Source organism: Wickerhamiella sorbophila (genome assembly GCF_002251995.1).
Source record: "Wickerhamiella sorbophila strain DS02 chromosome Unknown contig1, whole genome shotgun sequence".
Classification (NCBI taxonomy): Eukaryota; Fungi; Ascomycota; class Dipodascomycetes; order Dipodascales; family Trichomonascaceae; genus Wickerhamiella; species Wickerhamiella sorbophila.
In genome coordinates this window covers 958,656-984,707 of record NW_020193984.1, presented here as the reverse complement: position 1 = coordinate 984,707, position 26,052 = coordinate 958,656, and the positions used below count along the sequence as shown (strand labels likewise).

General features: G+C 49.9%; 17 protein-coding genes across 17 annotated transcripts; 11 read left to right on the top strand and 6 right to left on the bottom strand.

Annotated features, from left to right (window-relative positions):
- Positions 1–173: 173 nt before the first annotated feature.
- Positions 174–1,676, top strand: B9G98_00587 (Autophagy-related protein 22; the record flags this gene model as incomplete). Its single annotated transcript, XM_024807145.1, has 1 exon — positions 174–1,676. The coding sequence occupies one exon, from the start codon at positions 174–176 to the stop codon at positions 1,674–1,676; it is 1,503 nt and encodes a 500-aa protein (XP_024662913.1).
- Positions 1,677–1,735: 59 nt separating this feature from the next.
- B9G98_00586 (Calcineurin subunit B) lies at positions 1,736–2,245 on the top strand (the record flags this gene model as incomplete). Its single annotated transcript, XM_024807144.1, has 1 exon — positions 1,736–2,245. The coding sequence occupies one exon, from the start codon at positions 1,736–1,738 to the stop codon at positions 2,243–2,245; it is 510 nt and encodes a 169-aa protein (XP_024662912.1).
- An 86-nt stretch (positions 2,246–2,331) lies between these two features.
- On the top strand, positions 2,332–4,737 carry B9G98_00585 (Peroxisomal long-chain fatty acid import protein 2; the record flags this gene model as incomplete). Its single annotated transcript, XM_024807143.1, has 1 exon — positions 2,332–4,737. The coding sequence occupies one exon, from the start codon at positions 2,332–2,334 to the stop codon at positions 4,735–4,737; it is 2,406 nt and encodes an 801-aa protein (XP_024662911.1).
- A 36-nt stretch (positions 4,738–4,773) lies between these two features.
- On the top strand, positions 4,774–5,412 carry B9G98_00584 (hypothetical protein; the record flags this gene model as incomplete). The annotated part of the gene is made up of 1 exon (XM_024807142.1): positions 4,774–5,412. The coding sequence occupies one exon, from the start codon at positions 4,774–4,776 to the stop codon at positions 5,410–5,412; it is 639 nt and encodes a 212-aa protein (XP_024662910.1).
- Positions 5,413–5,445: 33 nt separating this feature from the next.
- Positions 5,446–5,904, top strand: B9G98_00583 (Putative esterase C31F10.02; the record flags this gene model as incomplete). Its single annotated transcript, XM_024807141.1, has 1 exon — positions 5,446–5,904. One exon carries the CDS (start codon positions 5,446–5,448, stop codon positions 5,902–5,904), a length of 459 nt encoding a protein of 152 aa, XP_024662909.1.
- A 54-nt stretch (positions 5,905–5,958) lies between these two features.
- B9G98_00582 (WHI2-like protein P4H10.16c) lies at positions 5,959–6,873 on the top strand (the record flags this gene model as incomplete). Its single annotated transcript, XM_024807140.1, has 1 exon — positions 5,959–6,873. The coding sequence occupies one exon, from the start codon at positions 5,959–5,961 to the stop codon at positions 6,871–6,873; it is 915 nt and encodes a 304-aa protein (XP_024662908.1).
- Positions 6,874–6,909: 36 nt separating this feature from the next.
- On the bottom strand, positions 6,910–10,728 carry B9G98_00581 (MAP kinase kinase kinase wis4; the record flags this gene model as incomplete). The annotated part of the gene is made up of 1 exon (XM_024807139.1): positions 6,910–10,728. One exon carries the CDS (start codon positions 10,726–10,728, stop codon positions 6,910–6,912), a length of 3,819 nt encoding a protein of 1,272 aa, XP_024662907.1.
- A 201-nt stretch (positions 10,729–10,929) lies between these two features.
- On the top strand, positions 10,930–11,871 carry B9G98_00580 (Putative serine/threonine-protein phosphatase C22H10.04; the record flags this gene model as incomplete). The annotated part of the gene is made up of 1 exon (XM_024807138.1): positions 10,930–11,871. The coding sequence occupies one exon, from the start codon at positions 10,930–10,932 to the stop codon at positions 11,869–11,871; it is 942 nt and encodes a 313-aa protein (XP_024662906.1).
- A 154-nt stretch (positions 11,872–12,025) lies between these two features.
- Positions 12,026–13,819, bottom strand: B9G98_00579 (Uric acid-xanthine permease; the record flags this gene model as incomplete). The annotated part of the gene is made up of 1 exon (XM_024807137.1): positions 12,026–13,819. The coding sequence occupies one exon, from the start codon at positions 13,817–13,819 to the stop codon at positions 12,026–12,028; it is 1,794 nt and encodes a 597-aa protein (XP_024662905.1).
- A 437-nt stretch (positions 13,820–14,256) lies between these two features.
- On the bottom strand, positions 14,257–16,305 carry B9G98_00578 (Aminodeoxychorismate synthase; the record flags this gene model as incomplete). Its single annotated transcript, XM_024807136.1, has 1 exon — positions 14,257–16,305. One exon carries the CDS (start codon positions 16,303–16,305, stop codon positions 14,257–14,259), a length of 2,049 nt encoding a protein of 682 aa, XP_024662904.1.
- Positions 16,306–16,523: 218 nt separating this feature from the next.
- On the top strand, positions 16,524–16,940 carry B9G98_00577 (54S ribosomal protein L27, mitochondrial; the record flags this gene model as incomplete). Its single annotated transcript, XM_024807135.1, has 1 exon — positions 16,524–16,940. One exon carries the CDS (start codon positions 16,524–16,526, stop codon positions 16,938–16,940), a length of 417 nt encoding a protein of 138 aa, XP_024662903.1.
- A 404-nt stretch (positions 16,941–17,344) lies between these two features.
- Positions 17,345–17,992, bottom strand: B9G98_00576 (Cytochrome b-c1 complex subunit Rieske, mitochondrial; the record flags this gene model as incomplete). Its single annotated transcript, XM_024807134.1, has 1 exon — positions 17,345–17,992. The coding sequence occupies one exon, from the start codon at positions 17,990–17,992 to the stop codon at positions 17,345–17,347; it is 648 nt and encodes a 215-aa protein (XP_024662902.1).
- Positions 17,993–18,162: 170 nt separating this feature from the next.
- Positions 18,163–18,564, bottom strand: B9G98_00575 (DNA polymerase epsilon subunit C; the record flags this gene model as incomplete). Its single annotated transcript, XM_024807133.1, has 1 exon — positions 18,163–18,564. One exon carries the CDS (start codon positions 18,562–18,564, stop codon positions 18,163–18,165), a length of 402 nt encoding a protein of 133 aa, XP_024662901.1.
- Positions 18,565–18,613: 49 nt separating this feature from the next.
- B9G98_00574 (Putative anion/proton exchange transporter C19C7.11) lies at positions 18,614–20,635 on the top strand (the record flags this gene model as incomplete). The annotated part of the gene is made up of 1 exon (XM_024807132.1): positions 18,614–20,635. One exon carries the CDS (start codon positions 18,614–18,616, stop codon positions 20,633–20,635), a length of 2,022 nt encoding a protein of 673 aa, XP_024662900.1.
- Positions 20,636–20,706: 71 nt separating this feature from the next.
- On the top strand, positions 20,707–21,264 carry B9G98_00573 (37S ribosomal protein S12, mitochondrial; the record flags this gene model as incomplete). The annotated part of the gene is made up of 1 exon (XM_024807131.1): positions 20,707–21,264. The coding sequence occupies one exon, from the start codon at positions 20,707–20,709 to the stop codon at positions 21,262–21,264; it is 558 nt and encodes a 185-aa protein (XP_024662899.1).
- A 159-nt stretch (positions 21,265–21,423) lies between these two features.
- B9G98_00572 (Alpha-1,2 mannosyltransferase KTR1) lies at positions 21,424–22,515 on the bottom strand (the record flags this gene model as incomplete). The annotated part of the gene is made up of 1 exon (XM_024807130.1): positions 21,424–22,515. One exon carries the CDS (start codon positions 22,513–22,515, stop codon positions 21,424–21,426), a length of 1,092 nt encoding a protein of 363 aa, XP_024662898.1.
- A 945-nt stretch (positions 22,516–23,460) lies between these two features.
- B9G98_00571 (DNA topoisomerase 2-associated protein pat1) lies at positions 23,461–26,046 on the top strand (the record flags this gene model as incomplete). Its single annotated transcript, XM_024807129.1, has 1 exon — positions 23,461–26,046. One exon carries the CDS (start codon positions 23,461–23,463, stop codon positions 26,044–26,046), a length of 2,586 nt encoding a protein of 861 aa, XP_024662897.1.
- Positions 26,047–26,052: the final 6 nt, after the last annotated feature.

Sequence of the window (26,052 nt, the reverse complement as noted above, 5' to 3'; positions counted from 1 at the left end):
TTCTCGATTTGGGACTGTCGTTCGCCCAGCTCCCCTGAAATCGCTCGAGCTTAATTTTTCTCCAACCCCCTGGGGTGTTGATCCTCTCATAAGCGAGGTGCGCCCGAAGCTCGTCGCATCCACTAAACTTCTGTAGCGAACACGAGGTTTGTGATTGTTGTTACTTTGACTCGATGCGCCAATTGCTCGGTTGGTACGCGACGAGTTTTGCGGCGGAGCCGTTTCTCGTCTCGGCTGTCGCCACTTATATTCCGCTTTTCCTCGAACAATTAGCAAGAAACAATGCCGTGTGGGCCATTGACCATCGCACTCCATGTCTGTCTGTTCCTGCCGATGATCCAGGCTTGGGCCCGGTCCCAATGCCTCCGCCAGCATGCGTAGTTCGCGTTTTGTACTGGTATATCGACACATCCAGCCTGCCCCTCTACACGTTCTCCATGAGCGTTCTTGTGCAGACTGTTTTAGTTATTTCCATCACTGGAATTGCGGATCGAGGCGCTCATCGAAAACGACTGCTGGTAATGTTCGCTGTGATCGGTGCTTGCTCGGTGATTCTTATGGGATTCATCAGCACGAGGCATTATTATATTGCTGCATTACTAGCAATCGTAGGTAATGCCGCTTTCGGTGCCGTTTCGGTCTGCGCAAATGCTTATCTGCCGTCACTTGTAGATGAGTTTGTTTATGAGGAGTCTCGTCGGCGCCAAGCAGCCTTTGATAGATACTACGGAGCATGTGCAGAATTGGAGCAGCCGAGCAAGACTCAAATATCGGCGAGAATATCCGGACGCGGTGTGGCAATTGGCTATTTTGCGGCACTTTTTATGCAAATGTTTACCATGTTTTTAGTATTCAAGTTCCGCGGTCCTGAAGAATCGACGCGAATTCTCCAGCTGGTGATTGCAATCATTGGAGTATGGTGGCTAGTGTTCCAAATCCCCGTTATGAGATACTTGAAATCGAACCACTCGACCTCGGACAATCCTAACAGCTTGTCATTCTTACAGAACTTGGGCTACGGGTGGAAGTCGCTAGCTCTCACAATTGCCAAAGCGCAAGAGCTCCAGGATGTCTGCATCTTTTTGGTCGGCTGGTTCGTCACTAGTGACGCAATTACAACCATCAACTCTACGGCGGTACTTTTCGCCCGAGGGAACCTCCAAATGAACACCCCGGCACTTGCAGCTATTGGTCTGTGCACGATTATTTCCGGTATTTTTGGATCGCTGGTAATTGGGAGAATGAAATTCAAAAACCCGGCAAACTCTATTATTTTTATTACCCTCATCGCAGCAGTCATCCCTCTGTACGGCGTTTTGGGTTTCTTTACCCCGTGGTTCGGTCTGCGAAGACCGTTTGAAATGTACATCATGGCTGCATGGTACGGGCTCGCATTGGGTGGACTGAACACAGTCTGCCGTTCTGTATTCTCACTAATGATTCCAAGAGGTCATGAGACAATGTTTTTTGCGCTGTTCTCGGTCACCGATAAAGGATCATCCATCATGGGACCGGCCATCACAGGGCTCATTACCGACAAGACCCACAACATCCGGTACACTTTCTACTTTCTGCTATTCATGATGCTACTGGCGGCAATAATTTTCTCTAAACTGAACGTCGAGCGGGGCATTCGCGAATCGCGGCATTTGGAAGAACAACCAGATAGCATTTAAAGCAGATACTGATATCAAGCCCATGCCCCGATGCTCCGCGCTGAATCATCACGTCCAGAATGTCGACCTTCAACTCCCTGGCAGGATCGACGAATTTCACCAAAGAGGAACTGCAGCGTCTTATGGCGAGGTTCATAAAACTCGACAAGGACTCCTCGGGCACAATTGAAAAAGAGGAGTTCCTTGCCATCCCCGCCATCCAAAGCAACCCCCTGGCCCAGCGACTCATGGAAGTGTTTGACGTTGACGGCGACGGCCACGTTGATTTCGGCGAATTCATTACCGGGTTGAGTGTGTTCTCGTCGCGCGGCAACCGCGAAGAAAAACTCAAGTTCGCATTCAATGTCTACGATATTGACGGCGACGGTAAGCTATCTAATGGCGAGTTATTTATTGTTCTCAAGGCTATGGTTGGAAACAACTTGCAAGAGGCCCAACTTCAGCAGATCGTCGATAAAACAATTTTGGAGGCTGACGAGGACGGCGACGGCTGCTTGTCCTTCGCCGAATTCATGAAGGTTATCGACAGCTCCGCTCTCGCAGCTAGCCTTACTTTAGATTCATTTTAGTTTCCTCCCAATTCGCTAATCTGTCAGCTATCAGCTTCGGCCACTTCTCTTCCCCTCCTCTCCCCACATTTGTCATACAGCCAACTATGCCGGTCCAGTCGACGCTGGCGTGGGGGTTCAATGCGCAACTACAGGGTATCCTGAAGCAGTTGGTGTATATTTTACGGCTTTACACCAGTCGGCGAGATGACTACCGCTCGAAGCTGCTCAAGCTGCTTCGAAACAACCCTTCTTATCTGCTTATTGGCGGTCTAGTCGGCGTCACTTTTGTGGCCCAATCCCGAAGCCGTGGTAAATTGTTCCGGCCCCTGGATAGTGATGCTCCGAGGTCCCGCAAACTCAAGAATGGCGCCCGGGAGCTCTGGGTTCCCTACAAGAACAAGCTGGCTCGGGTCATCGTACCCAAGACGCCGGAAGAGCTTTTTGATGCCCACCAGCGCCTCTTCTTGAATATCGACAATGAGGCAGGATATGGGCTCGGAAGCGAAAAGGCTATTCTAAGTAGACGCCGCAACCAGCAAATGCGGTTTTTCTGGCAGTTCAGGGCCCTGTTTTCCATCTTGCTCCCTAGCGTCTTTTCCCCGATTGCCGCTCTCATGGCCCTGCACATGGGCCTGCTAACTTTTCGCACTTATTTATCTCTCAAAGTGGCCAATCTTGATGGCCATATTGTCCGTCACCTCATTGCCGCAAATGGCAAAGAGTTCACTCAGAGCATCATCGAGTGGCTTTTATTGGCTATCCCGGCATCCTACACGAATGCAATGATTCGTTATCTGGAAGCGAAGATTTCGCTTGAATTCCGCACGAAACTCATTCGCTACATTCACGATCTTTACATTGGGCCCCGCATGGAATACTACAAGCTCACCAATTTAGACGGCGCTATCGAGGGGGCTGATCACTATATCACGAGTGACCTCATCAACTTTTGCGACTCAGCGGCATCGCTCTACTCGAATCTTGGTAAGCCCACTATTGATTTGATATTTTTTGCCTATCAGCTTTCTCACAACCTCGGCAGCGTTGCCTTGCTGGGCATCTTTGCAAACTATGGTATTACTGCGTGGCTTCTTAAGCGTGCAGCACCGGCATTTGGTCGTCTTGCAGCTAAGGAGGCGGCCTTTGAAGGCGAGTATCGTGCATCCCAGCAGCGTATCATCACAAACTCGGAAGAGATTGCATTTTATGATGGTGCACCAATTGAGCGGCAGTCGCTCACCCAATCTTACAAAAAGCTACGAGATCATATTGCCAGAGTTTTACGCGTGACTGCCGTTTACAACGTTCTTGAAGACTATGTTCTCAAATACTCTTGGTCCGCCTCAGGCTTTTTGTTTGCTTCCGTGCCGGTCTTTTTACCATCTTGGACTGGCGATAGCTTCGATCGTCATGCAACCCTTAGCGCCCCCAACCGTGAACGGTCTCGCATGGGCGACTTTATCACTAATAAGCGTCTTATGCTTTCAATGGCGGATGCGGGTGGGCGTATTATGTATTCGATCAAAGATCTAACCCAGCTGGCTGGTTATACTGGTCGTTTGTACGACCTTGTAGCAGCTCTTCATCGGGTGCGTGCTAACGCTTATCACAGGTTGGCAATCGAGGAAGATATTGAGTATGAGGAGTACTCTTTGGCTGATGTCAGAGGTGAATATCATCTTGGATGTGATGAGTTCAGTCTACATCAAGCACCAGTTATCGTGCCAGGTCTCGGGAGAGACCTGAGTGCTGGTGAGCCCTTGATTGACCCAATCACTTTCAAGATCCAGCAAGGCGAGCATCTACTTATCACCGGTGCCAATGGCGTAGGCAAGTCCTCAATTGCCCGTATGGCTGCTCGCATGTGGCCGCTGTATAGGGGTATTCTGTGTCGCCCTACAGCTAAAAAGATCCGTTTCTTGCCTCAACGTCCCTACTTTAGTTGCAGCACGCTTCGAGATCAGATCATTTACCCCGCTACCCATTCTGAAATGCTCAAAGCTGGGATCACCGATGAAGACCTCATGGATATTCTGCGGCAGGTCAAGCTGGACTATCTGCCAGAGCGAGAAGGCGGCTTCAACGCTGTAAAGGAATGGAAGGATGTGTTTAGTGGTGGCGAAAAGCAACGCATGCTGTTCACCCGTCTACTATTCGCCAAGCCCCAGTTCGCAGTAATCGACGAAGGTACGTCTGCTGTCAGCCAGGACGTTGAGGGGCTTTTGTACGAAGCCTGCAAACGCAATGGCATCACCTTGATCACAATCAGTCACCGTATCTCTCTCCTCAGGTACCATACGGCAACTTTGACCGTTGGCCTGGGTGCAGAGGGCACGCAATGGCAGTTCGAGCATAACCAGACCGATCAAGCGCGGGTGACCACAGAAAAGACCATTTCCCAGCTGCGCGAAAAAATCGCCAAGTACCCCGCTCTCAGAAAACGGAGGCAGGAAATCTTGCAAATGCTCGGCGTACCTGCCAGACCAGAAACTGGAGCGGTCAAGAGTTAATTCAACTTCAATAGAGTCTTAGCTAATCTTGTCATAATGAAACTTTTAGAGCGCAGCGTCAAGCCGCTGTCCAAGCTCGAGAAAAGCATTTACAGGCCGCTGCTGGCGCCAGTAGAAAAGGTTTCCAAGCGGGCAATTTTCCTGTCGTTCTCAGATAACTACCAAACCGGTGACGAAAACGTCTTGCCATATCCTGAGCGCTCCAAGAAGGGTATCTGGATGCAGGCAATGACCCAGAATGTGGCCAAAAGCCAGTTAATGATTGTTCTGAACCCCACGAATCCCGAAATGATTCGGTTCGCTCAGGAGAAAATCCGCAAGCTCCACGAGATCAGAGTGTTTTCGTGCTCTCGTGACGAACTCCAGGCGAGTATATTCGGAAGATCAGCTAGTCCGTTCGACTATTGGCGAGCCCACAAACCTGAGCTCATTCCAAATACTCCAGAAACATCTTTGGTGGCAATAGATCCCCCGCTAGCTCTGCTAACTGCTAGTGAAGAGTACAGTTTGGCGGGAGCACTCTTGCAGTCTGAGGTGGATGTGGACGAGTACATCCGGCAACTTTCAGCATCTCAAACTTATTCACACGAACTATTGCATATGAAAACACTGGCCGGACTCGGCCTCACTAAGGTCACGGCTATTGAAAACGGTATTTATTTAAGCCATCCATAATTTATTTCACTAGGTAATCATCCCCCGCAAACCATGAACCGATTGGCGTTTGTTCGCAATGTGTGGGCCGATATGTTGAAGCATGGAGGCGTCGAAAAGGTCCTTTTTGACCAAATGAAGGTCGTTGGCGCTGAGCCCAACAAGGTCGTCTTCGATCTCCCCATCGATGAGCGCCATATCAATCGGCTCGGCATTGTTCATGGTGGGGTGCTATCAACGCTGGTGGATATTGGTGGATCACTGGCACTTTGTAGCAACGGGGTGTTTTCAACCGGCGTGACTACTGACCTGGCCACAACATTTCTCAAGGCTGCTGGAAAGCCCGGCCAGGTTGTCCGCATGGAGGGCCATTGCCAGAGAATGGGCCGGACTATGGCATTCACGTTCGTTGAGTTGAAGAACCCTACAACCGGCGAACTTCTTGCCAGAGGCAACCACACCAAGTACATTGCCAACATCTGGAACTCCGAAAAAAATGTAAAATTTGACTAAATTGTCTGTCTAGATATATACAACTGGTTAGGCGGTGAGGTTTGTCCTGCTGACATGCCTGCCGGAGAGATAATAACACAGGTCAGTAATACCCTCGATGACGCGGCTATACTGAGCGAGACACTGCCTGATGTGATTCATTTGGAAATGAGAGGCAAGCGGTTCAGAATAGAGCGCGAAAATCTGCTGGAGCTCCCGGAGAACGTGCTACTTTCCCTCTCGGGGTCCCCATTCTATGCGGACCAGACTTCGGCAGCTTTGTCCACAGAAAGTGGGCAGGAAGTTATCCACGTTGACTTCAATCCAGAGTGCTTTGTGTATATTCTCGACCACTTCAACGCCGTGCTTTTGCATTTGAACCCACCCACAATGCCATTGAGCAATTTCGAGGACAGTGCTGCCCTCTACGACAACCTCGACCAGGACCAAGTTTCCAATAATGAGCAGCACCTTACATTCCAACCAAATGTGATCCCCGATATCCTCCAGCACAGACCAGCAATTGTTGTTTTACGGGAAGACATCGAGTACTTCTGCCTGGATGGTGACGCTAATGCCTCCCATGCTACCATGGCCATCCTCCGACGCGATTGTGGCAATATGATTGCTGCCAAGAACTCTATATTCGATGGTTTGCATGACGGTGATGTTCCAGATACGCCAGAGTACTTTTTAAAGCAAATGCTCTGTCTGGCCGGCTTTGCTGAAAATGAAACCTGGGGCTATAGGCAGCGTGAGTCACACCGAGCACAGGTCCTCAGCGTCCATCTGCTCGACCTTAAAATGCCCACACAGGATGACCTGGAAAAAATTCAAGCAGTGCAGAAGCTTTTGCTGTTCTGGAAAAAGCCCGCTCGCAAGTGCTGGTGGGACAAGTTTACTCTTCAAGCGGGCGGTAAGGATGTCACAGTTCATCTCCGCAGAGCATGGACGTTTGAACTGAGTATTCTAGGGATTGTTAACGCGTAAATAGATGATTTTAAATAATGTTATGATTTCAGCTCTTCAAGTGCCGTCGGCTTTCTCATCACCGCTGTTTAGAAGCTGGTGGCGGATACTCGTGATCCACGGGTCGGATAGCAACTCCATGGCGGTAGGACGCTTGGCAGGATCTCGCTCCAGAGCTCTCAGCAGGAACGCTTTGCACTCCTCGCTGGCCTGATCAGCACTGGGCATCTGGGGCATGTGGTTCGCGGCAATGTGGTACATAATAGCCCACTCATTGTCAAGGTTAGCCCAGGGACGTCTTCCGGTTACCATTTCCAGTACCACGCATCCAATTGACCAGATATCCATGCTGCCGTGACGACCTCTACCCTTGCCTGTGATCACCTCTGGACTCATGTACATTGGTGTGCCCCTCAGCGAGCCAAGCCGCGTCTGGGGGGTACTACTCTTCGATCCTTCGGAGCTTGCCAAGGAAATCTGGCCTGTTAAGGAGCGGCTAGTGTGCGAAATAACTGTAGCAGCGCCAAAGTCGACAAACTTGATGACTCCAAGGTGGTCCAACAGGATGTTTTCGGGCTTGATATCGCGGTGTTCAACACCACTCTGGTGAAGATACGCAAGGCCTTCCAACATTTGCAGCGAGTAGATCTGGGTGACTGTCTCGTCCTCAATTCGCCCGTATTCAAGGAGTCTCGCCAAGGATCCACCTTCACAATACTCCATAAAGATGAATACTCGCTCCCGGTGGACCTCAACACCATAGTATTGAACGACATTGGGGTGACTCAAAATCTCCAAAACAGTCATTTCATCCTTGATGGTTTTGAGAATACGTCCAATTGACTGGACATTTTGCAGTCGAACCTCCTTCACTGCCATAAGCTGGCCGGTATCGAGATTTTGTGACTCATAAACAGAACCAAATGCGCCACTGCCGATGTATCTGCCTTGCTGCCACCGAATTGATGCTGTAGTAAGGGAGGACGCAAAATTTAAAAACTCAAATTGGGTATTTGTGTCGTCGAGAACTTTGCCAATCATTTGATGCTCGCTACGTTTTTGCTCGAGCTTGGCAAGCTTTTCCAGAGTGCTTTCCCTCAAGAGAGCAATCAGCGCGTCATCATCTTCAATAGGTGTCACAGGTAATTTGGCCCGTGGCACAGTAGCTTTGGTGATACGACGCTGCGTAGTGGCCGAGGCCCGTGAGCCCACTCCCATGATATCGAAATGTGAAATCATCAAACTGATGCACACAGCCACTTTTCGCTTGAGCTTTTCAAATAACTCCTCTTTCATAAAAATCATATTGGTACCGCGAGTAATACGCATTGCAAACTCCAAAGCAACTACCGACCAGCGGTAGGTATTGTGATCATTTGGAGGGCAGTCATCGCAAACAAAAGAAACCCAATCCACACACAACTCTATCAAAGTCTCCACAATTCTGCCCTTACGGCGACCGTCGAATAAATTGACACCACGTTTGCCAATTTCACGGGCAAATGTATACATGTTCTGTACCAGCTGCTGGCATCCATACTGCTTCATTTTAACCCTGAATTTCATGGCACTAATCATAACCTCCATAGACAGTTTGAAAAACTGATTACGGATCTTGGTAAGTTCGACATCAACCTTTGCAAGGTGCGAGCGTCGAGTAACAGCGATATTCAACGTATTGAGGAAAGAGTAATATTCTCGAACTTCTGAAAGCTCACTGCTTCCTCCTTGGCAAACCAGTCTCAGTCTGCCAGGATCCACTGAATTAGCCTCGCTGATTGCTGCATCCAAGTCGTAAATCTCACCTTGCCAAACTAGCGGTTCTTGGATTGGTAGAATTAAAAGGGCGCCAATTTCTTTGGCCGGTACAACTCCATCACGGTCGTCTTTTGGCCGACAATATCCTCTGACCAGCTGACGGATCGTGTACGGTTGATCCCGTAAATTAGAGCTGGCAAAGATGTACATGCCTTGGACTTCAAGCTTATCAATGAACACAAGGAAGAACCCTGCTTCCTGAAGTTTCTTGGTGAATTCTTCCATTTTGGTTTTGGGGTGATCGTAATCGGTGGAGTTTTCATAGTTGGTACTCAGTGTTTTGTAAAATCGAAGCAGTTTCCGCTGGATGCTTCGCACATACTCCATTGTGGGTCCATACCATCGCTCTATTTCAATTGTAGACATGTTCTGGGGGCCTTGCATCTGATGATCCCAGTAAGAAATCAGACGACTTAGAATACGACTATGCAGAGCAGTGAAACGCTCGGCCACTGAAATGCTACCGCCATCAATGAGTTTGCAAGTGTTTTGCAAAAAATTATAGTGTTTTTCCTCGAGATTGTCGATAGATTTGAAGGATCTAACGTACGAAAGCGAAGTCTTACCTCCATCGAGGAATTTGTTGGCTAAAAGCTCAAGATAAAGAGTAATGCACTCCAACAGAACATCATTAAGACTGTTAGCATCCTGCCGACTGAAACTCCAGCCCTTATCAAGAACAGGCCTGGTTAAATCCATGTACTCGCCAATGACGTATAGACCCAGCTTCATATAAATTTCAAACTGTTGAATTGTTTGGTCAACAATCACCATTGTGGGATTGACCAGTTTACGTGCGTAGTCCAATCGCAGTTGAATTGTTTGCCGCAGCAGTTTCATGGGGAACCCCAACACAGGTTCAAGACCCTGGTGGAGGAGAGGAAGTCCTAAATCTTCAACAAAGACGTGTGTATATGCAGTAGAAATCTCTCGACACCGACGCATGAGCGGGAAAATATAAGACTCGATGCGGTTTTTACAAATTGACTTGAGAGCTTCGGCCTGCTTGAATACACGCTCGACTAAAGTAAGAGGTTCCATTCCCTCAGCAGTGGGTTTCTTGGTAGGGTCGGCGTCTTCGTTTCCAGTCCACTGTTGCAACAAGTTCAATTCTTGAAAGACGAGCGAAGTGGTGCTATACCAAGCCGTCAAAGCTTCGATACGAATTATCATATCAGAACGAGCAAGAATGGGGTATTCTTCGATCATTGCTTTGCGGTTTCTGTACAGGAGCTCACATTTCGCGATCTGATTAACAATTTTACCAACCACCCGGTGGGCGGCGTGGACTTCGGGATATGATTCAGACTGCAGTTTGAAAGTTGCAACTTTCTCCAGCACGTCAGCAACGTTTGACCGACTCTGGGTAAGTATTTGACGCTGCTCAGCAAGGGTTCGTCCACATACTTTCGCTCGTAGCTCAAACCATAACTCCTCAACCTGCTCCTCGGACCCAGCACGATACCCCTCTCGGCGGGTACGCATCTTTGATTTTTCACTGGTGATTACCTGGCCAGTAAGAACCGAAGTCAGCATAGATTGCCATACAGTTCGTCTCTGGATCGCCGCTTTATTTTGAGAGCCTCCTTGGCCTTCAATGAACTGGAAAGACTCTTCGATACTGAGGCTGTAGGGGTCATCGAAGGACGTGCCAACACCGCCCAAATACAGGCCCTCTTCGTCCCAATCGCCCTCAAACTCGTCATCCAGGAACCTGTCGCTTCCATCGTCGTTGCTTTCAGGACTAAGCCCCTTTTCGTAGTAGTCGTCTACAAGATCGTTCCGCAGCTTGGAGACATAGGCCCGCTCCTGCGCCAAGTACTGCGCCTGGGGATCTTTACGTTCGGAAACCTCGTACTCCGGGGACCCACTACGAGATAAACGGATCACGGTCTGATGGCTCGATGCAGAGTTGGCTCCACTCGACCTCGTGCCGGAATTTCCACTAGCGCTAGTCTTCCTAGAGGGTGAATACACTGGCGACCGCTCAGCCGCGCTTCCGTTGAAGTAATCGTTCGGAATTGGCGGCGTCTCCGCTCTGTGTGTGTCGTTAACCATTTCTAACCGACCTCTAGCAACGCTTTCTCTTCAGTCGTTTTGGGGTGGCTATTGCACGTTTCTGGATAACCCGGTGATTACTAACCGCCCACATATAGCCCCCTTGGGCACACCCCTCAAGCGGCAAAAAGGGGGAAGATGTGTGTAAGCTTGAAATCTGTAAGACAAAGTAGACGGGCAGAGACGAGCAAACTTCGTTGAATGGATAACCTTACGTCCACGCACAATCTCGATGAGTGCATTGAGCGGACGATGCGGCGGGAGCTGCTGCCACAGCCGGTGCTTGCGGCTCTGTGCAATAAGTTAAAAGAGTTATTGATCAAAGAAAGTAATGTTGTACACATTAGCTCACCGGTAACGGTTGTGGGCGATATCCACGGCCAATTCTACGACCTGCTGGAGATTTTCAAAGTTGGTGGCAACTGCCCGGACACCAACTACCTGTTTTTAGGTGACTATGTTGACCGGGGGCTGTTTTCTGTCGAGACCATCACGCTGCTGGTGTGTTTGAAGCTTCGGTACCCTTCGAGAATATATCTCGTGAGAGGCAACCACGAGTCGAGGGGCATCACCCAGTCCTATGGATTTTACACGGAGTGTGTGCGAAAGTACGGCACGCCCAAAGTCTGGACGTTATTTACTGACGTTTTCGATTTCATGACCCTGTCAGTGGTTGTCGACAATCAGATTTTCTGTGTGCACGGTGGTCTGTCTCCGTCAATTCAGTCCATTGACCAGATTAAAGTCATTGATCGTTTCAAGGAGATCCCTCATGAGGGCCCAATGGCCGATTTGGTGTGGAGTGACCCCGATGAAACCAGAGCTCAGTTTAGCATCAGCCCAAGAGGCGCCGGCTACATGTTTGGCAAGGACATTGTCAAAGTTTTCCTCGAGCGCAATGGATTCGACCACATCTTACGGGCCCACCAGCTCTGCCAATCCGGATTTGAGATATTGTTCGACGACCAGTTGAGCACGGTTTGGTCTGCGCCCAATTACTGTTATCGTTGTGGCAATATGGCCTCTATTTGTGAAATCCAAGAAAACGGTGAACGATTCTTTAATGTGTTCGATGCTTCAGCCGATAATGAACATCATATGCAAACGGCAGCAGAAACAAACATCGTAGAGTACTTTTTATAAAAGCGCGGGCCGCTTTTGCATCTTTTGTTTTAATCACACTATACTTTTGAACAGTTCAGTAATAGATAATTTATATAGGTTGTTACATACAAAACTCTTGAAGAAAAATAATAAAGAACGAAACATTAGATTTGCCCTCTACTTTGATGGGCAATTAGAGGTCTTGTTTGTGGGGGCCGGCGCTTTCCACAGCAGTGACCCCAGTGAGCTCCTCAACTTCATAGTTGGTGCTGCACTCAGCCTCCTCGTTCTCAATTTCATGAACTGTTTTGCCGGCATGGATGTCCATGTCGTCGCAGGGAGGGAACATAAGGTTGGCAATAACGCCGGCGATACCGCCAATAGCGTAAGGTGTTTGGACAACAATAATCAAAGCATCAATAAATCCTTGCAAGCCATTGTTGTCACCCTTGTAGGTGAAGATGCCCTCGAACCAGTTGGGAACCAGCAAAGAAGCAAATCCCCACATCAACGAGATGGTGAGGACAACACGATCACGACGAGTGAACTTGGCAACGGAAATAAGACGCAAGCCGGAGACGGCGACGGATGTGAATAGGAAAGTAGTCATGCCACCAATGACGGAGCTAGGAATAGCAACAATAGAGGCACTGAACTTACCGACGACTCCCATCAGCACCAGCCAGAAGCAGGCAAAATAGCCAGAGTAGCGGGCTGCACACTGGGTCATGGCGATAACACCGTTGTTCTGAGCAAAGGAGGACTGGGGCTGCAGGGTCATGAGAGCACCAGCAACCGAGGCCAAACCACTGGCCAGCAAACCGCCCTGGATACGAGACTCAAACTCAGTACCCTCGATGGCCACGCGGGAAACATCGCAGGTAGCAGTGATGTCACCAATAGACTCCATGGTACAAACAATGTACACGGCGAGCATAGGTAACACAATAGGGCCATATAATTGCAACTTGAATGTCTTTACCCATAGGAACTGGCCGGCAGGGGCTGCATCGATCTGCTGGTGACTGAAATAGCCGCATGCAGCAGCGATAATGCACCCTACCAACAGGCCCACAACAATAGAGCAAGACTTCATGAAAGGAGGTCCCCATTTGTCGCAAATGAGAATAGTCACAAATACGCTAAAACCCAAACCAATAAATTGACCAGACCCCCAAGGATGAGGATGAGGTGCGTCAGCACTTGGACACATGGCACCCTTACTCATGCATCCGCCTCCACCTGCCCAATCCTGCATACCTGACTGAAGGAGAGAGGTACCGATCAACAGAACCACAGGACCATTGACGATAGGCGGGAAAACTTTGAGCAGGATTTTCTGAGGTGTGAACGACAGCAGGATTTCAAGCAAAGCACAAAGCGCTGCCGTTCCCAGGAAGGCACCATAGGCGTCAGGGCAAGGGAGGTGTGTGCCGTCTTCGGCCACAGGGCAGAATCCGTTCTTGTACATGATAGGAAGAGCAGTGCCAAAGACAGGGACAGTAGAGAAACTAGTACCTAGTACAGAGACTGTACCAGTTCCAATGTAGTAGTGAGTATAAGGGATTCTGAAACGCTTGATCTGAACAAACGACAGAATTCCGGCTGAAATCAAACTGGCCGAAACCATATACTCAGTGTAGCCGTTAGACAACGACGCCATTTGAGCGAAAAGCAGAGAAGCAGCGACCAGACCACCCATCATGGAGAGGGCGTGCTGCAGTCCCAGAAGACAAGCGAGCAAAAGAGGCATCTTGTCATATACACCAAAGAAGGGAGGGGGGTTTCCTTTCTTCTTGGTGAACGGCATAGTAGGCGTGAATAAATATTTGTAGTCGACTGAGCCGATAAGGCCGTCCTTGGTGGTGAAGCGCTTGAAGACATCTTTAGCACTGTCCTTGGCAGACTGAGACCAACTCTTCTCATGGCTCGTGACGGGCGGCGGCAACGTCTTGGAGTGGTCGGGTTCAAGGTCAATACTTTCCATAGTGTTAAGGTTCCTTTTTTTTAATCTGGAGAGTTACCAGCCTCTAATTCTTTTGGACCGTTATGTTTAAAGGTTTTCAAAAACTTTGAGAATAGTGGGGAAAATGGTAATCTTGGCGCTCTATTTAAAGGCTCGGTTTCGCATATTCCCCTCTGACTAACTACTGGACATGCGCAGTGCATGCATAGATCGCTAACCCCAGTGGAAGATAAGGCCTTGAGCTGCACGATGCCGGTCAACTCCGCCTAAAATCGCGGAAAGATGCGATCTACGTTGAAGGAAACGGAGCGAATCGCGGGGTAAGAGTCAAATTCTTAGTTGGATATCCGAATTTTTTGACCAAATAAATTTTAGCACCGAGCTACAAAAAAGTATTAAAAAAAAGGGTTGGCGCAGGTTGCCTGGGAGTTTGCATGCACATCGTCCTGCGCAGCATCTTAAATCTGGAACGCACGCAAGGTGCTATCTAGCTTTGTATCCATTTCGGCAAACTCATCGTCAACATCACTTAGAATAGTAATAGCACCACCGGCACCAAGGCGCCAGGTGCAATTGTCATAATCTTTGTATTGAAACGCTGATCGAATGGTCACACTCCAGTCGCCTTGATCAGTAATTGACCAATAACCGGCAACGCCCGAGTACAAGCCTCTTGGCTCAGTTTCAAGCTGTCTCAAAATCTCAACCGACCGAAGTTTGGGAGCGCCGGTCATGGAACCAGGCGGCAGAGAGTGAACGAGGACATCCAAGCCACTGAAGGGCGTTTCGTTTAAAGGTCCTTCAATAACACTTACAAGCTGGTATACTGTTTTGTACTCCTCTACGCTCATCAGCAGAGGACTCTCAACCGTATCCAGCAGCAACCCCAGATCGTGTCGGATTAGATCGACGATCATGAGGTTCTCGGCCCGCTCTTTGTTGCTTCCCAAGATCGCTTCGGCATCAGCTCGAGTGATTCCCGGTGCCTTCTTGACTGTACCTTTGATAGGACGGAACTGGCATGTGCCTTTAGAATCCCAGGACATAAATCGCTCTGGTGATGCCCCCACCAGCCTATCATCGAAGTCCATATAGGACATGTACGGTGCCGGATTGATACCAAGCACGTGGCGGAACAAATCCCAAGAATCAACAGGCTTTTCAAACACTGCCTTTGTTTGTGCAGTCAAACAAAGCTCATAGGAATCACCCGAGCGCAGGTACTCGAAGCATCGCTCGATTTTGTCAATGTAACTGCTCTTGTCTGGGCGGGAAACGTGCGCCACTGGTAGATCAGAGCTCGAAAAAGTTTCAGGAGAGCTCTTTATGTCACATAAGAATGTTTTTGTAGATTCATGCCACTTGCTGTCCGGGGAAATAACCACTGTGGCCTTCTCGCCCACGAGTATACAGTTTTCCACAAAAACGAACGAGGCATCGCTGCTCGGCTGCTCCAAATCTGGGTCACATGACACGTTGCAGGCCTTTTCGTATGTGACGTAGCCCACTAAGCCACCCCAAAAAGGAATGTCGCTAGTTTGCGGGGGCTCCACAATTCTTGGCCCCATGTGCTGAGCGACGTGCGCCCAAAAGTCACCTTCATGCTCAATGAAATCACCATGCAGAGGACCTATGCGAGTTTTGTCGTTTTTGCAACGAAGATGTGTAGTGTTTTTATCTAGAACACCGATAATAGACCACTTGCCGGGATATGAGGCAGACTTGAGTAGTACAAACTCCGTATTTTTTGCCTTCAAACTGTTACAAATTAGCATCGGGTCAATCCGCTCGAGACTCGTGATCTCGGGCAGGGTAGCCTTGCTCTCGGGCTTCACCGATAGCAGTGGGGTTGTATGCAACGACGAGTAACTAAGCTTGCCAGCATCAGGTAGGACGGCTCTGCCGCGAGACTGGTTGTACTCTTTGGCACATTTCCAGAAGTTCTCAATCAACTGAGCACCAAATTCGGATAAGACGCTCTCAGGGTGGAACTGTACCGCGTAGTATGGCAGGTCAGTGTGACATACACCCATCAGAACGTCATTGCAATGAGCGAGAGGTACCAGCTGGGGTGCATTTTCAATCACCGCATGTAGTGAATGATATCGAATAACCTTGTACTGCTGAGGGATTCCTGCAAAGAGGTTATTGCCCGTATGCGTGATTTCGCCGTACTGGCCGTGCTGCGGCTGATCTAGCCGTTTGATTTCGCCGCCGAATGCCAGGCAAAGAGACTGCAAACCAAAACACACACCAAAAATAGGCAGCTGCAGTTCATGGGGTAAATCCCAAAGGTAGCGGATCACTCCAGAATCAGTATCGACTGCAGGATGCCCCGGACCGGGACCAACCACCACTGCGTCTGCAAACGGGAGAAGTTCTAGGAGCTGGTCCTTACTCAAAGAGTCATTATGGATCACAGAGACCTTTGTTTTCGTAGTGTCCTCTATAAGATGGACCAGATTATACGTAAACGAATCGTAACAGTCGATGAAAAGAATGGGCATAACGGGGTGATGTGCTAAGCGACGACGAACTGATTAAATAGAGACAATGGAGGAAGCCGATATTGCAATTGCCATTGTGCACTCTGTCCAATCTACAAGTACCTGCAATTTGTGGAACGTTTTATTCACAGCTATTCTAAACTTGATTAAGAAGCGCAGCAAAACCCATCTGGGGCGGCAGAGTACTAAGAGATCCCAAATTTTTCATCTTTGTCATCATGAAACCTTCGGCGGTTCAGCAGCTGCTACGACCCTGGCAGAAATACCGAGACCAGAAGATCTTTTACGGTCTCACGAAATCCGGAAACAAGCGCTGGTCGCTCACCACCAAACAGGGGAACAAAGATTTCTACAAGGGCACAAACTCGACTGGCGTGGGTAGCTGGACCAACAAGGGACAGTACCGTATCAACTGGGAGAAGGTCCGCACCTATGTTGTTCCTGCTGGAGTTGACAGCAGTGATCTGAAGCCGTTTGTTTGTCCCACGGCTCCCAGCATCAAGAACGCCTACGCTGGGTTTGCAGGTGCTACGGACGGGAAACTGCACCTGCGAAAAGTGATGGAGTTCATCAAGTACGGCACCGAGGAGAGCCCCGAGATGGCCCGCAAAGATGGCTGGAAGGAGCGTGGCTAAGGCTCGCTGGTTTGTTTATTTCGTGTATATATCAAGAATAGTATAGTTCAAGGTTCGCCCCGTCGTGGATCTCATAATCTGCCAGAGTTATGTGGTCTTTGAAGACAATGTACCCCTTCTTCAGCACAATGCGTGATGCAGGCGTGCCTATTTGCGCGCCAAGCTGTAGTTTAAATTCTCCAATCGTATCGTCGGGCAGGCATTTGACCTTCACTCGCTTCCCCAGGCGATCGTTGCAAAGGACTTCGATCATGTAAGCCGACGAATCCCGGGCGAGGAAAAAAAAAAGAGCCCAGGGAGAGAAAGTGGTTTACAGAAGGAGGAGAACAGGCATATGCAAAGTAAAAGCAAATATTTTTCACTGAACAGGGAAAACACCTACGAGGGCAGGTTTCTACATACATTTAACCAATAGTGAGGTTGTCGCCGTCCATGGTGTATTCAGGAATCTCGAGATTAAGAGGAGCAGGGCCCTTGCGAATACGACCGGAGATATCGTAGTGCGAACCGTGGCAGGGGCAGAACCAGCCGTTGTACTCACCGGCGTCACCGATAGGCACACAACCCAGATGGGTGCAGATGCCAACCATGACCAAAAACTCCGGGTTCTGGACACGCTGGGCATCGGTCTCGGGATCACGGAGGATGGAGATGTCAACAGAGTTGGCCTCGTCGATCTCGTGCTGTGTGCGGTGACGGACAAACACTGGCTTGCCTCGCCATTTGATAACCAAGTTCTTGCCCTCAGGAATAGTAGCCAGATCAACCTCGACCTTGGCCAAGGCAAGAACATCCTTGGAAGCAGCCATACTAGACAGGAAGTCCTGGACAGTCGAGCGGGCAGCGACGGCACCAAGCACGCCAAAAGTGCCGACCATGAAATAGGTGTAGTTACGCTTAACGTCCGAGTTGCGGTTGGCCGAAACGTCCTGCTTGTAGTCAGGCACAGCAAAATTAGACGCACCACCAACAGGCTTGTTGTACGACGCGTACATCCGAGCGCTGCTTCGCAGGGCACTGGCGACACCCGAGCTTCTCAAGGTCTTCAACATGGATGAATAGTGTCAGGTAAGCGCAGCTGGGATTTTTGTGATTGGTGGAGCGTCACGTGAGAGTTACCCGGGAGTTGGGACGTTTTCGCCCGTGCTGGTTGGTTAGTTTAGCGCGTTCGGCAGCTCAAACTATTAAATATATAGACTCTAGCGCGGTAGAGGCCCGCAGTTTACTCAGTACCCTCTTCTGGGCCCTCGGGCTCCTGTTCCTCGGGCTGCGGCTCGAACGGCTCTGCGTCTGCCGGCTCGTCGAACCCAACCTGGTCGCGCTTCTGCTTGATCTGTGCGTAGCTCATCGTTTGCGGCACTATCGAGGAAAGAAAGTCAAGTTCATCCTGGTGCGCTACTGCACCTGCGAAATCCGCATACGTCAATCGCGTCCGTCCATTCGACCGTGCTTCAAACAGAGCCTGCTCTGTAAAGTGGCCGACGAAAACCTGCACTGCTGCGGAAAGGGTCTGTACTGCTGCTGTAGAAATCATCGCAATGTCCTGATCTTGCTTCACAATGCGTTTTATCCGAGCCAGCGGCAGTCTGGCCGGCGTTTTCCCGGTACCTTCTGAGCTCGACATTATCTCTTCGCGCTGACCAAGCTGAATACTTCGCAGACCAGCTCGGGTTATGGCCAAAGTCACCACAATCGACTGGGTTGAAGATGCCGAGACGGAGAACATCAAGAGACTAAAGCAGGCGGCACAGCAGTATGGCAGCAGCTTCCGTGCTCGCGCGGAAAATCTGTATGTCCATTGCCAGGGCTGGCTGGTCCTAGCGGCCGCAGGCGCCGTGATTGGGGTTATTGCCTTTATGCTGAACATTGTCACAGCCCTGCTTGTGGATTATAAGCTTGGTTACTGCTCGGGTGGGTTTTATCTCAATCAAACCTTCTGCTGTCTTGGTGAAGCCGAGGACTGTGCAATGTGGCATCCCTGGGCAAGCATTGGCATTCTGAGATACTTTGTTTATGTGATTTTATCCACTGTATTCGCTGCTATGGCATGTTTGCTAGTGCTTGAATTCGCCCCTTTCGCAGCAGGCTCCGGAATCAGCGAAATCAAGTGCATCGTTGCCGGGTATCTGATCCCGGATTTTCTAGGTTTCAAAACGTTGGCCATCAAGGCTCTCTCTTTGCCTCTCACTATTGCATCAGGTTTCAGCGTTGGTAAAGAGGGGCCCTCGGTACATTATTCCGCATGTGTTGCCAATGTGATTGGCCAGCTCATTTCCGGGTATCGCCAGCACAATCCAAAGCGAAGGGATCTTCTGATTGCATGCTCTGCGGCTGGTGTCGCGGTGGCTTTCGGCTCACCTATTGGTGGCGTTTTGTTCTCAATTGAGGAAATCTCCCCTGTTAATATCGAGATTGCAACCATCTGGCGCTCCTATTTCTGCTGTCTGGTAGCAACCGGTGTCCTGGCTTTGCTGAATCCCTTCCGCACCGGGCAAATGGTTCTGTTCAGCGTGACTTATGATCAACCTTGGCACTTTTTTGATCTGCCTGCATTTATTGTTTTGGGGGCATTTGGTGGCCTGATGGGCGAATTTATCATTAAGTGGAACTTGAGGTTCCAATCGTTGCGGAAACAATATTTGAAGGCTTATGCTTTGCAGGAGGTCGCTTTGATCGCTACAATAACTGCAGCAGTGTGCTACTTTAATGAGTATCTATCTGTTGACATGACAAAAAGTATGCAGATTCTGTTTCATGAGTGTGAGCATGGCTGGAGTCATCCGTCTTGCGACGTCAACCACCAGACAAGATTGGCCTTTTCCTTAGCTGTTGCTTTGATTATTCGCACTGCTCTGGTTCTCGTCTCTTATGGCGCGAAGGTTCCTGCCGGGATTTTCGTGCCGAGTTTAGCCATTGGTGCTCTGTTTGGCCGGTTTGTGGGCACTCTAATGCTTGCATTTCACCAAAGATTCCCCGACCTTGGAATGTTTTCTGGTTGCATACCAGATAAGCCGTGTATAAATCCCGGTGCGTACGCAGCTCTAGGCGCTGGCGCCTTGCTAGCTGGTGTGATGCATATTACTATTGCAGTCGTTCTGATTATGTTTGAGCTCACAGGAGCTCTCTTTTACATTGTGCCGACCATGATCGTAGTTGGAATCACAAAGTTTATTGGCGATGCAGTTGGTGCGCACGGCGGAATTGCCGACATGGCGATTGTTGCAAATAACTATCCAGTTTTGACAGATGAGCTAGAGCTCAAGGGTGTCGTGGAGGATGTTATGCAGACGCCTGTGGCTATAGTCCCGGATAGCTTGCCTCCGGATCCCCTGAACCATCCTACCTACCCGGTGCTTGATGGAAATGGATATTTACTAGCAAGTGTGAACGCTGATGAAGTTCAGACCGATATACCCTTTGACATGCATTCTTCGGTCCTGAACAAGAACCCTATAATGGTTACACTAGGAACTCCACTGGACTGGATCCATGAGATATTCATTCAGTTGGCGCCGAAAGTCGTTTTCGTAACTGCCGAGGGCAAACTGGTAGGAATTGTAACTCGAAGGGATTTGGTGAACCACGTCAAAACAAACCTCAGTGTACCGAGCGAGTTGGAACATAAAATAGTCGGTGCCATCGCGGAGTATGCTCAGAAGCTGTTCGGACCCAGTCCCCCCACCAATAGTCCCTAAACCCCCATGCGGTTTGCACCCGCTTCACCATAGATAATTTTAATGATGACAAAGACTTTTCAAAAGTATCAATGTTTCTCGCCCGGTTTGGTCGGTCCTTAGCAACACGGTCGGTAGCAATGATTGCTGCAAAGCCTGCAGGCATGTTTTGCCAGCCCGCTCTCTGTGCGGCTGCTGGACGCATCACATTCCCTTCGATAATTGCACGGCCCACTCCGGCCGTGCGAACCTATGCCACCGTCAACCAGATTATGCGTCGCGGAAACTTCAAGACCCTGAAAAAACAAGAGAAACGCCGCAAGGTGGGCTCTCCAGCTCTGAACAGCTGTCCCCAGCGCCGTGGTGTTGTTGTCAAGGTTATGACCATGAAACCCAAAAAGCCCAACTCTGCAAACCGCAAAGTCTGTCGTGTGCGCCTGACCACTGGTCGTACGATCACAGCATTTATTCCTGGCGAGGGCCACAACGCTCAAGAGCACAGTGTTGTTGCTGTTCGCGGTGGCCGTACCCCAGATCTGCCCGGTGTCAAGTACAAGTGCGTTCGTGGGTCCTACGATCTGGCTGGTGTCGTGAATCGCAAGACCTCTCGATCCAAATATGGAGTTAAGAAACCCGCACCGGCGTCTTAAAAGTAACCAATTTGTTTATTGTACATATATGTAGCCACATCACTTTCGTATGTCCCCTAAATGACCAACCTAGCTGGGTAATCACAAACAAGAGACTTGAAGGATCTATAGAGTCAGGGGGTCGTACATGAAATCTAACTAGCTAGCTGGGCAATATAATTACCAGTAGATACGATCAACTTGTGGAGGAAGTTCCATGTCCTGCGCAGAATAGTAGTGACGCATACAGCTGTATCCCTCCCAGTCGAAAGTGCGCTTTTCAGGGAAGGTACACTTGAGGCCACGTTCTAAGAAGTTTTCTGGAACATGGGCGTAAGGAGGGTGGTAGTAGCCGATGTCCTCGAAGAAGTGGATCTGATCGCGGTCCAAGAACAAGGCGGCTGCCAGGCTGTGCACGGGAGCGTCACCCCAACGTTCGTAGAAAAAGCCACCCATACGATCAAGGAACTTGAAATAGTTTTGATATGCATCGCCACGCCAGAAGTCGGCGTCTGCGATCTCAAAATTGGACCAAAAATGGCATCTGTTGTAATTTTGTCCTCCGTCTTCGGACAAAAACTTGGCCAGATTGTGAGGATGGACGTATTCCGGGAAGGACGATAAGAACTTCAAAGTGACCTCCCACAGGGTTGGAATAGTGGCCATGTACTCGTAAAGGGCAATTGTGAAGCCGTAGGCCTTGTTGTTGACGCGTAAGTACTTGAAAGGGTCGTAGTTGATGTCGCACAAAAGCAAGGTGTCTGGCTCTACGCGCCAGTAATAGCGATAGTCCTGCATAAGAGGATGCTGGAAAAAGAAGCCCGATTCGTAGCGGCACATGTGCCGATAGGACTCAGAGCCACCATAAATAATGCCGTCTTCTTCCATTTTTTTGCGGCCTTCAGCTGCTTTTTCTTTATCAATGTAATCGGGATAGGACCAGTGCTCCTTGGGGATAACACCGTACTTGGCTTCACCACTGATGATTTGAGATGTCATTTTTATGAATTCATCTGAAAACTCTTCGTTGTTCAGGAATACCCAGTCGTAGTTGTACCTGTGATTGAACCGATCTTCGACGCCTCTGATTGTGCCCATGATACCATCCAAGTCGGAATTACGCGCCAAAGTCACGAAAGTTGCGTTTTCACGGGGATCTGAGGAAAGCTGCTGAGGGTTTAGCGTCCCTGAATCGTACATGGGCGGTAGCAAAAAGAGCAGAAAGCAAATCGTGGCAAGAACACTCACTAACACGTACCTTTTTGAAAGCATTTTTTATTATGGTTTGTAAGTTGTGTCAAGGGGATGTGGTGATTTCAGACAGCCGAATATGGCTATGATTTATTCCGACCACGTACAAGGATGGCCACTATGCGATTTTGAAACACGTCCACAGGCGTATACGACAGTTTATATTTCGTATTGAATGAACCTGAAATCGCCCAAAATAATTATTCAGACAAAAATTGCTGCTGATCCTATGTTTCAGAATCTCAAAAAAGAAATGTCAAACCTTGCAAGTGTCAAAGCTTACAAGCTTCCGGAACGCATTATTTAAGTCAGCTCACGGGTTTCGCCCAGGGCAGGGGTTGAGATCACATTTGAGACAATAGAAAAAGAAGCATTTTTTTGTCTTGGCGGCGAAAAAACGAGCAAATTTTCGTGTATTGAAAAATCTGGTGTAGAACCCCCATCTTTGCCACACTTATAGCAAGTTGGAACTGATAGCCCCCTACATACACAAACTGCGCCTTGTGCTTGAAATAGCCCGTGTGAAGTTTTACTAACCAAACCCTGCTTCCCTGTCTGCAGTTAGCTGATCACAGATAAGCCTCGAAATGTAACCGGAACAGCCGCCAAGAACGGGCCTTGCTTTTAAAGACGCTTAGCTGAACTGCACAGTCCTTGGACCTAGAACTTTGGTGTCAAGTGGCTTGCAGGGTTCCCCCGTTTGGTTCTGCAGCTCATAACAGGGAAGATACGACAGGCTTAGCGAATTCTCTCGCTACTAATTCAGGACCTGAATTATGTAAAGAGCTGTGTAGGGTTGCAACGCACAAACAGAATAAATTTGTCGCGACACTTTTGAAACCTTGCATTTTTAATCTGGGTGCCTGTCGTCGTCGGAGTTACCCTACTTTCAGGTCAGATTCACTTAGTCATCTCTAACCTCCAGCTCGCCTCTTGCAAGTTGAATCTCTCAAAGCTTGAGGAAATATGTCTTTCTATGGGGTCCAAGCCCAAGTAGAAGACGGGTCTAAGCTTGAAAAGTACGATTTCGAGGCAGACGCATCTGCCCTCGATCCCACTATCGACGAAAAGAACGACGAGACATTCGGAAGAACCGGTCAAGTAGGCAAGGACTTTGACTTTGCTGGTCAAACTGCAAGCGTTGCTGGCACTCTTGATGAGGAGGCCATAAAATACGAGCGTCGCTCCCAGTCCCATATTCCTGCTTTGCAGCCTCTGGCATCCTTGTGGCAGACTCCAGGTGACCCCAACGCGTTTGACCAGCTTCAGCAGCAGCCTCAGCAGCCTATGTCAGTCCAGGAGCTCGAGCAGATGATGCGTTCTATGCCTATGCCTGGTATGCCTATGCCTATGGGTATGCCATCGGGAATGCCTATGATGCCCCAAGGCATGCCTCAGATGCCCCAGGGCATGCCGCAAATTCCTCAGGGTATGTCTCAGATGCACCAGGGTATGTCCCAGATGCACCAGGGTATGCCTCAGATGCATCCAATGGCTCAGGGGATGCCCCATATGGGTATGCCAGGTATGCAGCCTATGGGTATGGCGCCCCCAGGCTTCCAGCCTTGGGGTTACGGTGCTCCTATGATGCCAGGTATGGTTCCCCCACACATGATGGGACAGATGGGCCAACCTGGTATGGGGAGTCAGGAGGGTCAAACCTCTTCGCCTGCTCACCAGCAAGGGACCGAGAATACCCAGGCTCAGGTTCAGGCCCAGGCTCAGGCCCAGGCCCAGGCTCATGCTCAGGCCCAGGCCCAGGCTCATGCTCAGGCCCAGGCCCAGGCCCAGGCCCAGGCTCAGGCCCAGGCTCAGGCTCAGGCTCAGGCTCAGGCTCAGGCTCAGGCTCAGGCTCAGGCTCAGGCTCAGGCTCAGGCTCAGGCTCAGGCTCAGTCCCAGGCTGAGTCCCAGGCCCAGGCTACTCAAGCCCCGAGTGCCGAGCCTGTTCATGTACACGAAGAAACCAAACAGGTTGAAGAGGCCAAACCGGCCAAGTCGGAAAAAGCAGCCAAGCCCGCTCGTCAGCCCAAAGAGGAGAGGAGCTCAAAGGTTGATAAGCCCGTGAAACAAGCGTCTCCTGCTGCCAATTCCGAAGACTCGAGGTCTGGAGAGACTCTTTACAGCTTGAATCGCACTAATCGTCCTGTGAAATCAATTTCCGAGGCCCGTTCGGCCTTGCAGGCCCAGGCTGCTGCCGACAGAGAGAAGCAGGCGTCTCGTGACCGCCAGCGATTCAATCGCTCTCGGTATTCAGGTTTGATGGGTGACTGGGACAAAAACTTCATCATGCGACTGCAGCTCCAGCAGCTGGTTTCGCAGGATCCTGACAGCGACGATTTCTATTATCAGGTGTACTCAACCATCCAAAAGAACCGCAGTGGTCCGCACCAACCTCTGAACGCATTTGCCAAGATTTATCTTCGTGGGCAAGGCCAGCGTCAGCGTCCTAACCGTCGCAACGAGCGCCAGGCCCTGCTGCAGCAGGTGAAAGAGGTTGTTGAGAAGGTTCGTAGCCGCACTCCTAAGGAGCGGGCGGTTCACGAAGGAATTTTAGGCTCCCAGCCCTCGGTCGGTAATGCTGTTCGGCCTCGCAAGGCACTGGACCTGCAAACCGGCAACTTGGATACGCGCAAGACCACCAGCGATGTCTACCGACCTGCGGATGTTCCGTTCATTATTGAGACAGCGTTTGGTGCAGTGCTCGATCTCGAAGCCCATGAGCGTCTCCGACCTGCCCCCGACAGCGAAGCAGCTGCCGATTGGGCTGCCGCTATCCCGCAGCTTCAAGACACGCTCTGGGATGCGCTCAAGGTTTTGGACCCAGTTGACCCGAACAAGAACCAACCGTTTGTTATGATGTTGGCACACAACAAGGGAAAGAAGCTGCTGCCTCGTGTTTTCCCTCACCTCGATAACCGCCGAAGACTCACCGTGTTCACCCGTATGGTGTCTGCCATTGACCAGCTGGATGTGGTAAAGAACGGGGCATACGATGGCGAGCAGGATCTTCCCGCTAATGTGCGCAAGTCTATTGACATTTTCAGCCAGACTGTGCTGCCCCCTATTGTGCACCTCATCTCTGAAGCCGAGCTCGGGATCGTCACCGGCTTCTTTGACATTTTGCTGTCGTCAACAGACCTGATACACCTCACACGGACAAAGGTGGGCCAGACCATTTTCACAGTGCTCATTTCGCGGGCCGAGCTAATTCTGCAGGAGCAGCCTGAAAATGAAACCAACCCGGAGATCGAGGCCTGGAAGCTGTCGTTTGCTCGCCTGTTCAACGCGATCAAGAGCGATCTGGGCAAGCTGTTCCCCCCGCGCCAAATCGACAATTCTTACGTGTGGCACTTTTTGGCGTCGCTGGCGTTGGCGGCAGATCTCGATATGCAGCGCGAGCTCGTGGACGGAGTGCGCGACCGGATTTTCGCGACAATCTCCGAAGCCAAGGCACTGCCTGTTGACGTGGGCACCCCCAAAATCACAAACCTCAACATGTTTTTGAACGTCATGGGCCTCAATGCTACATTCGACGATATCACTGAACTTTAGGCTATA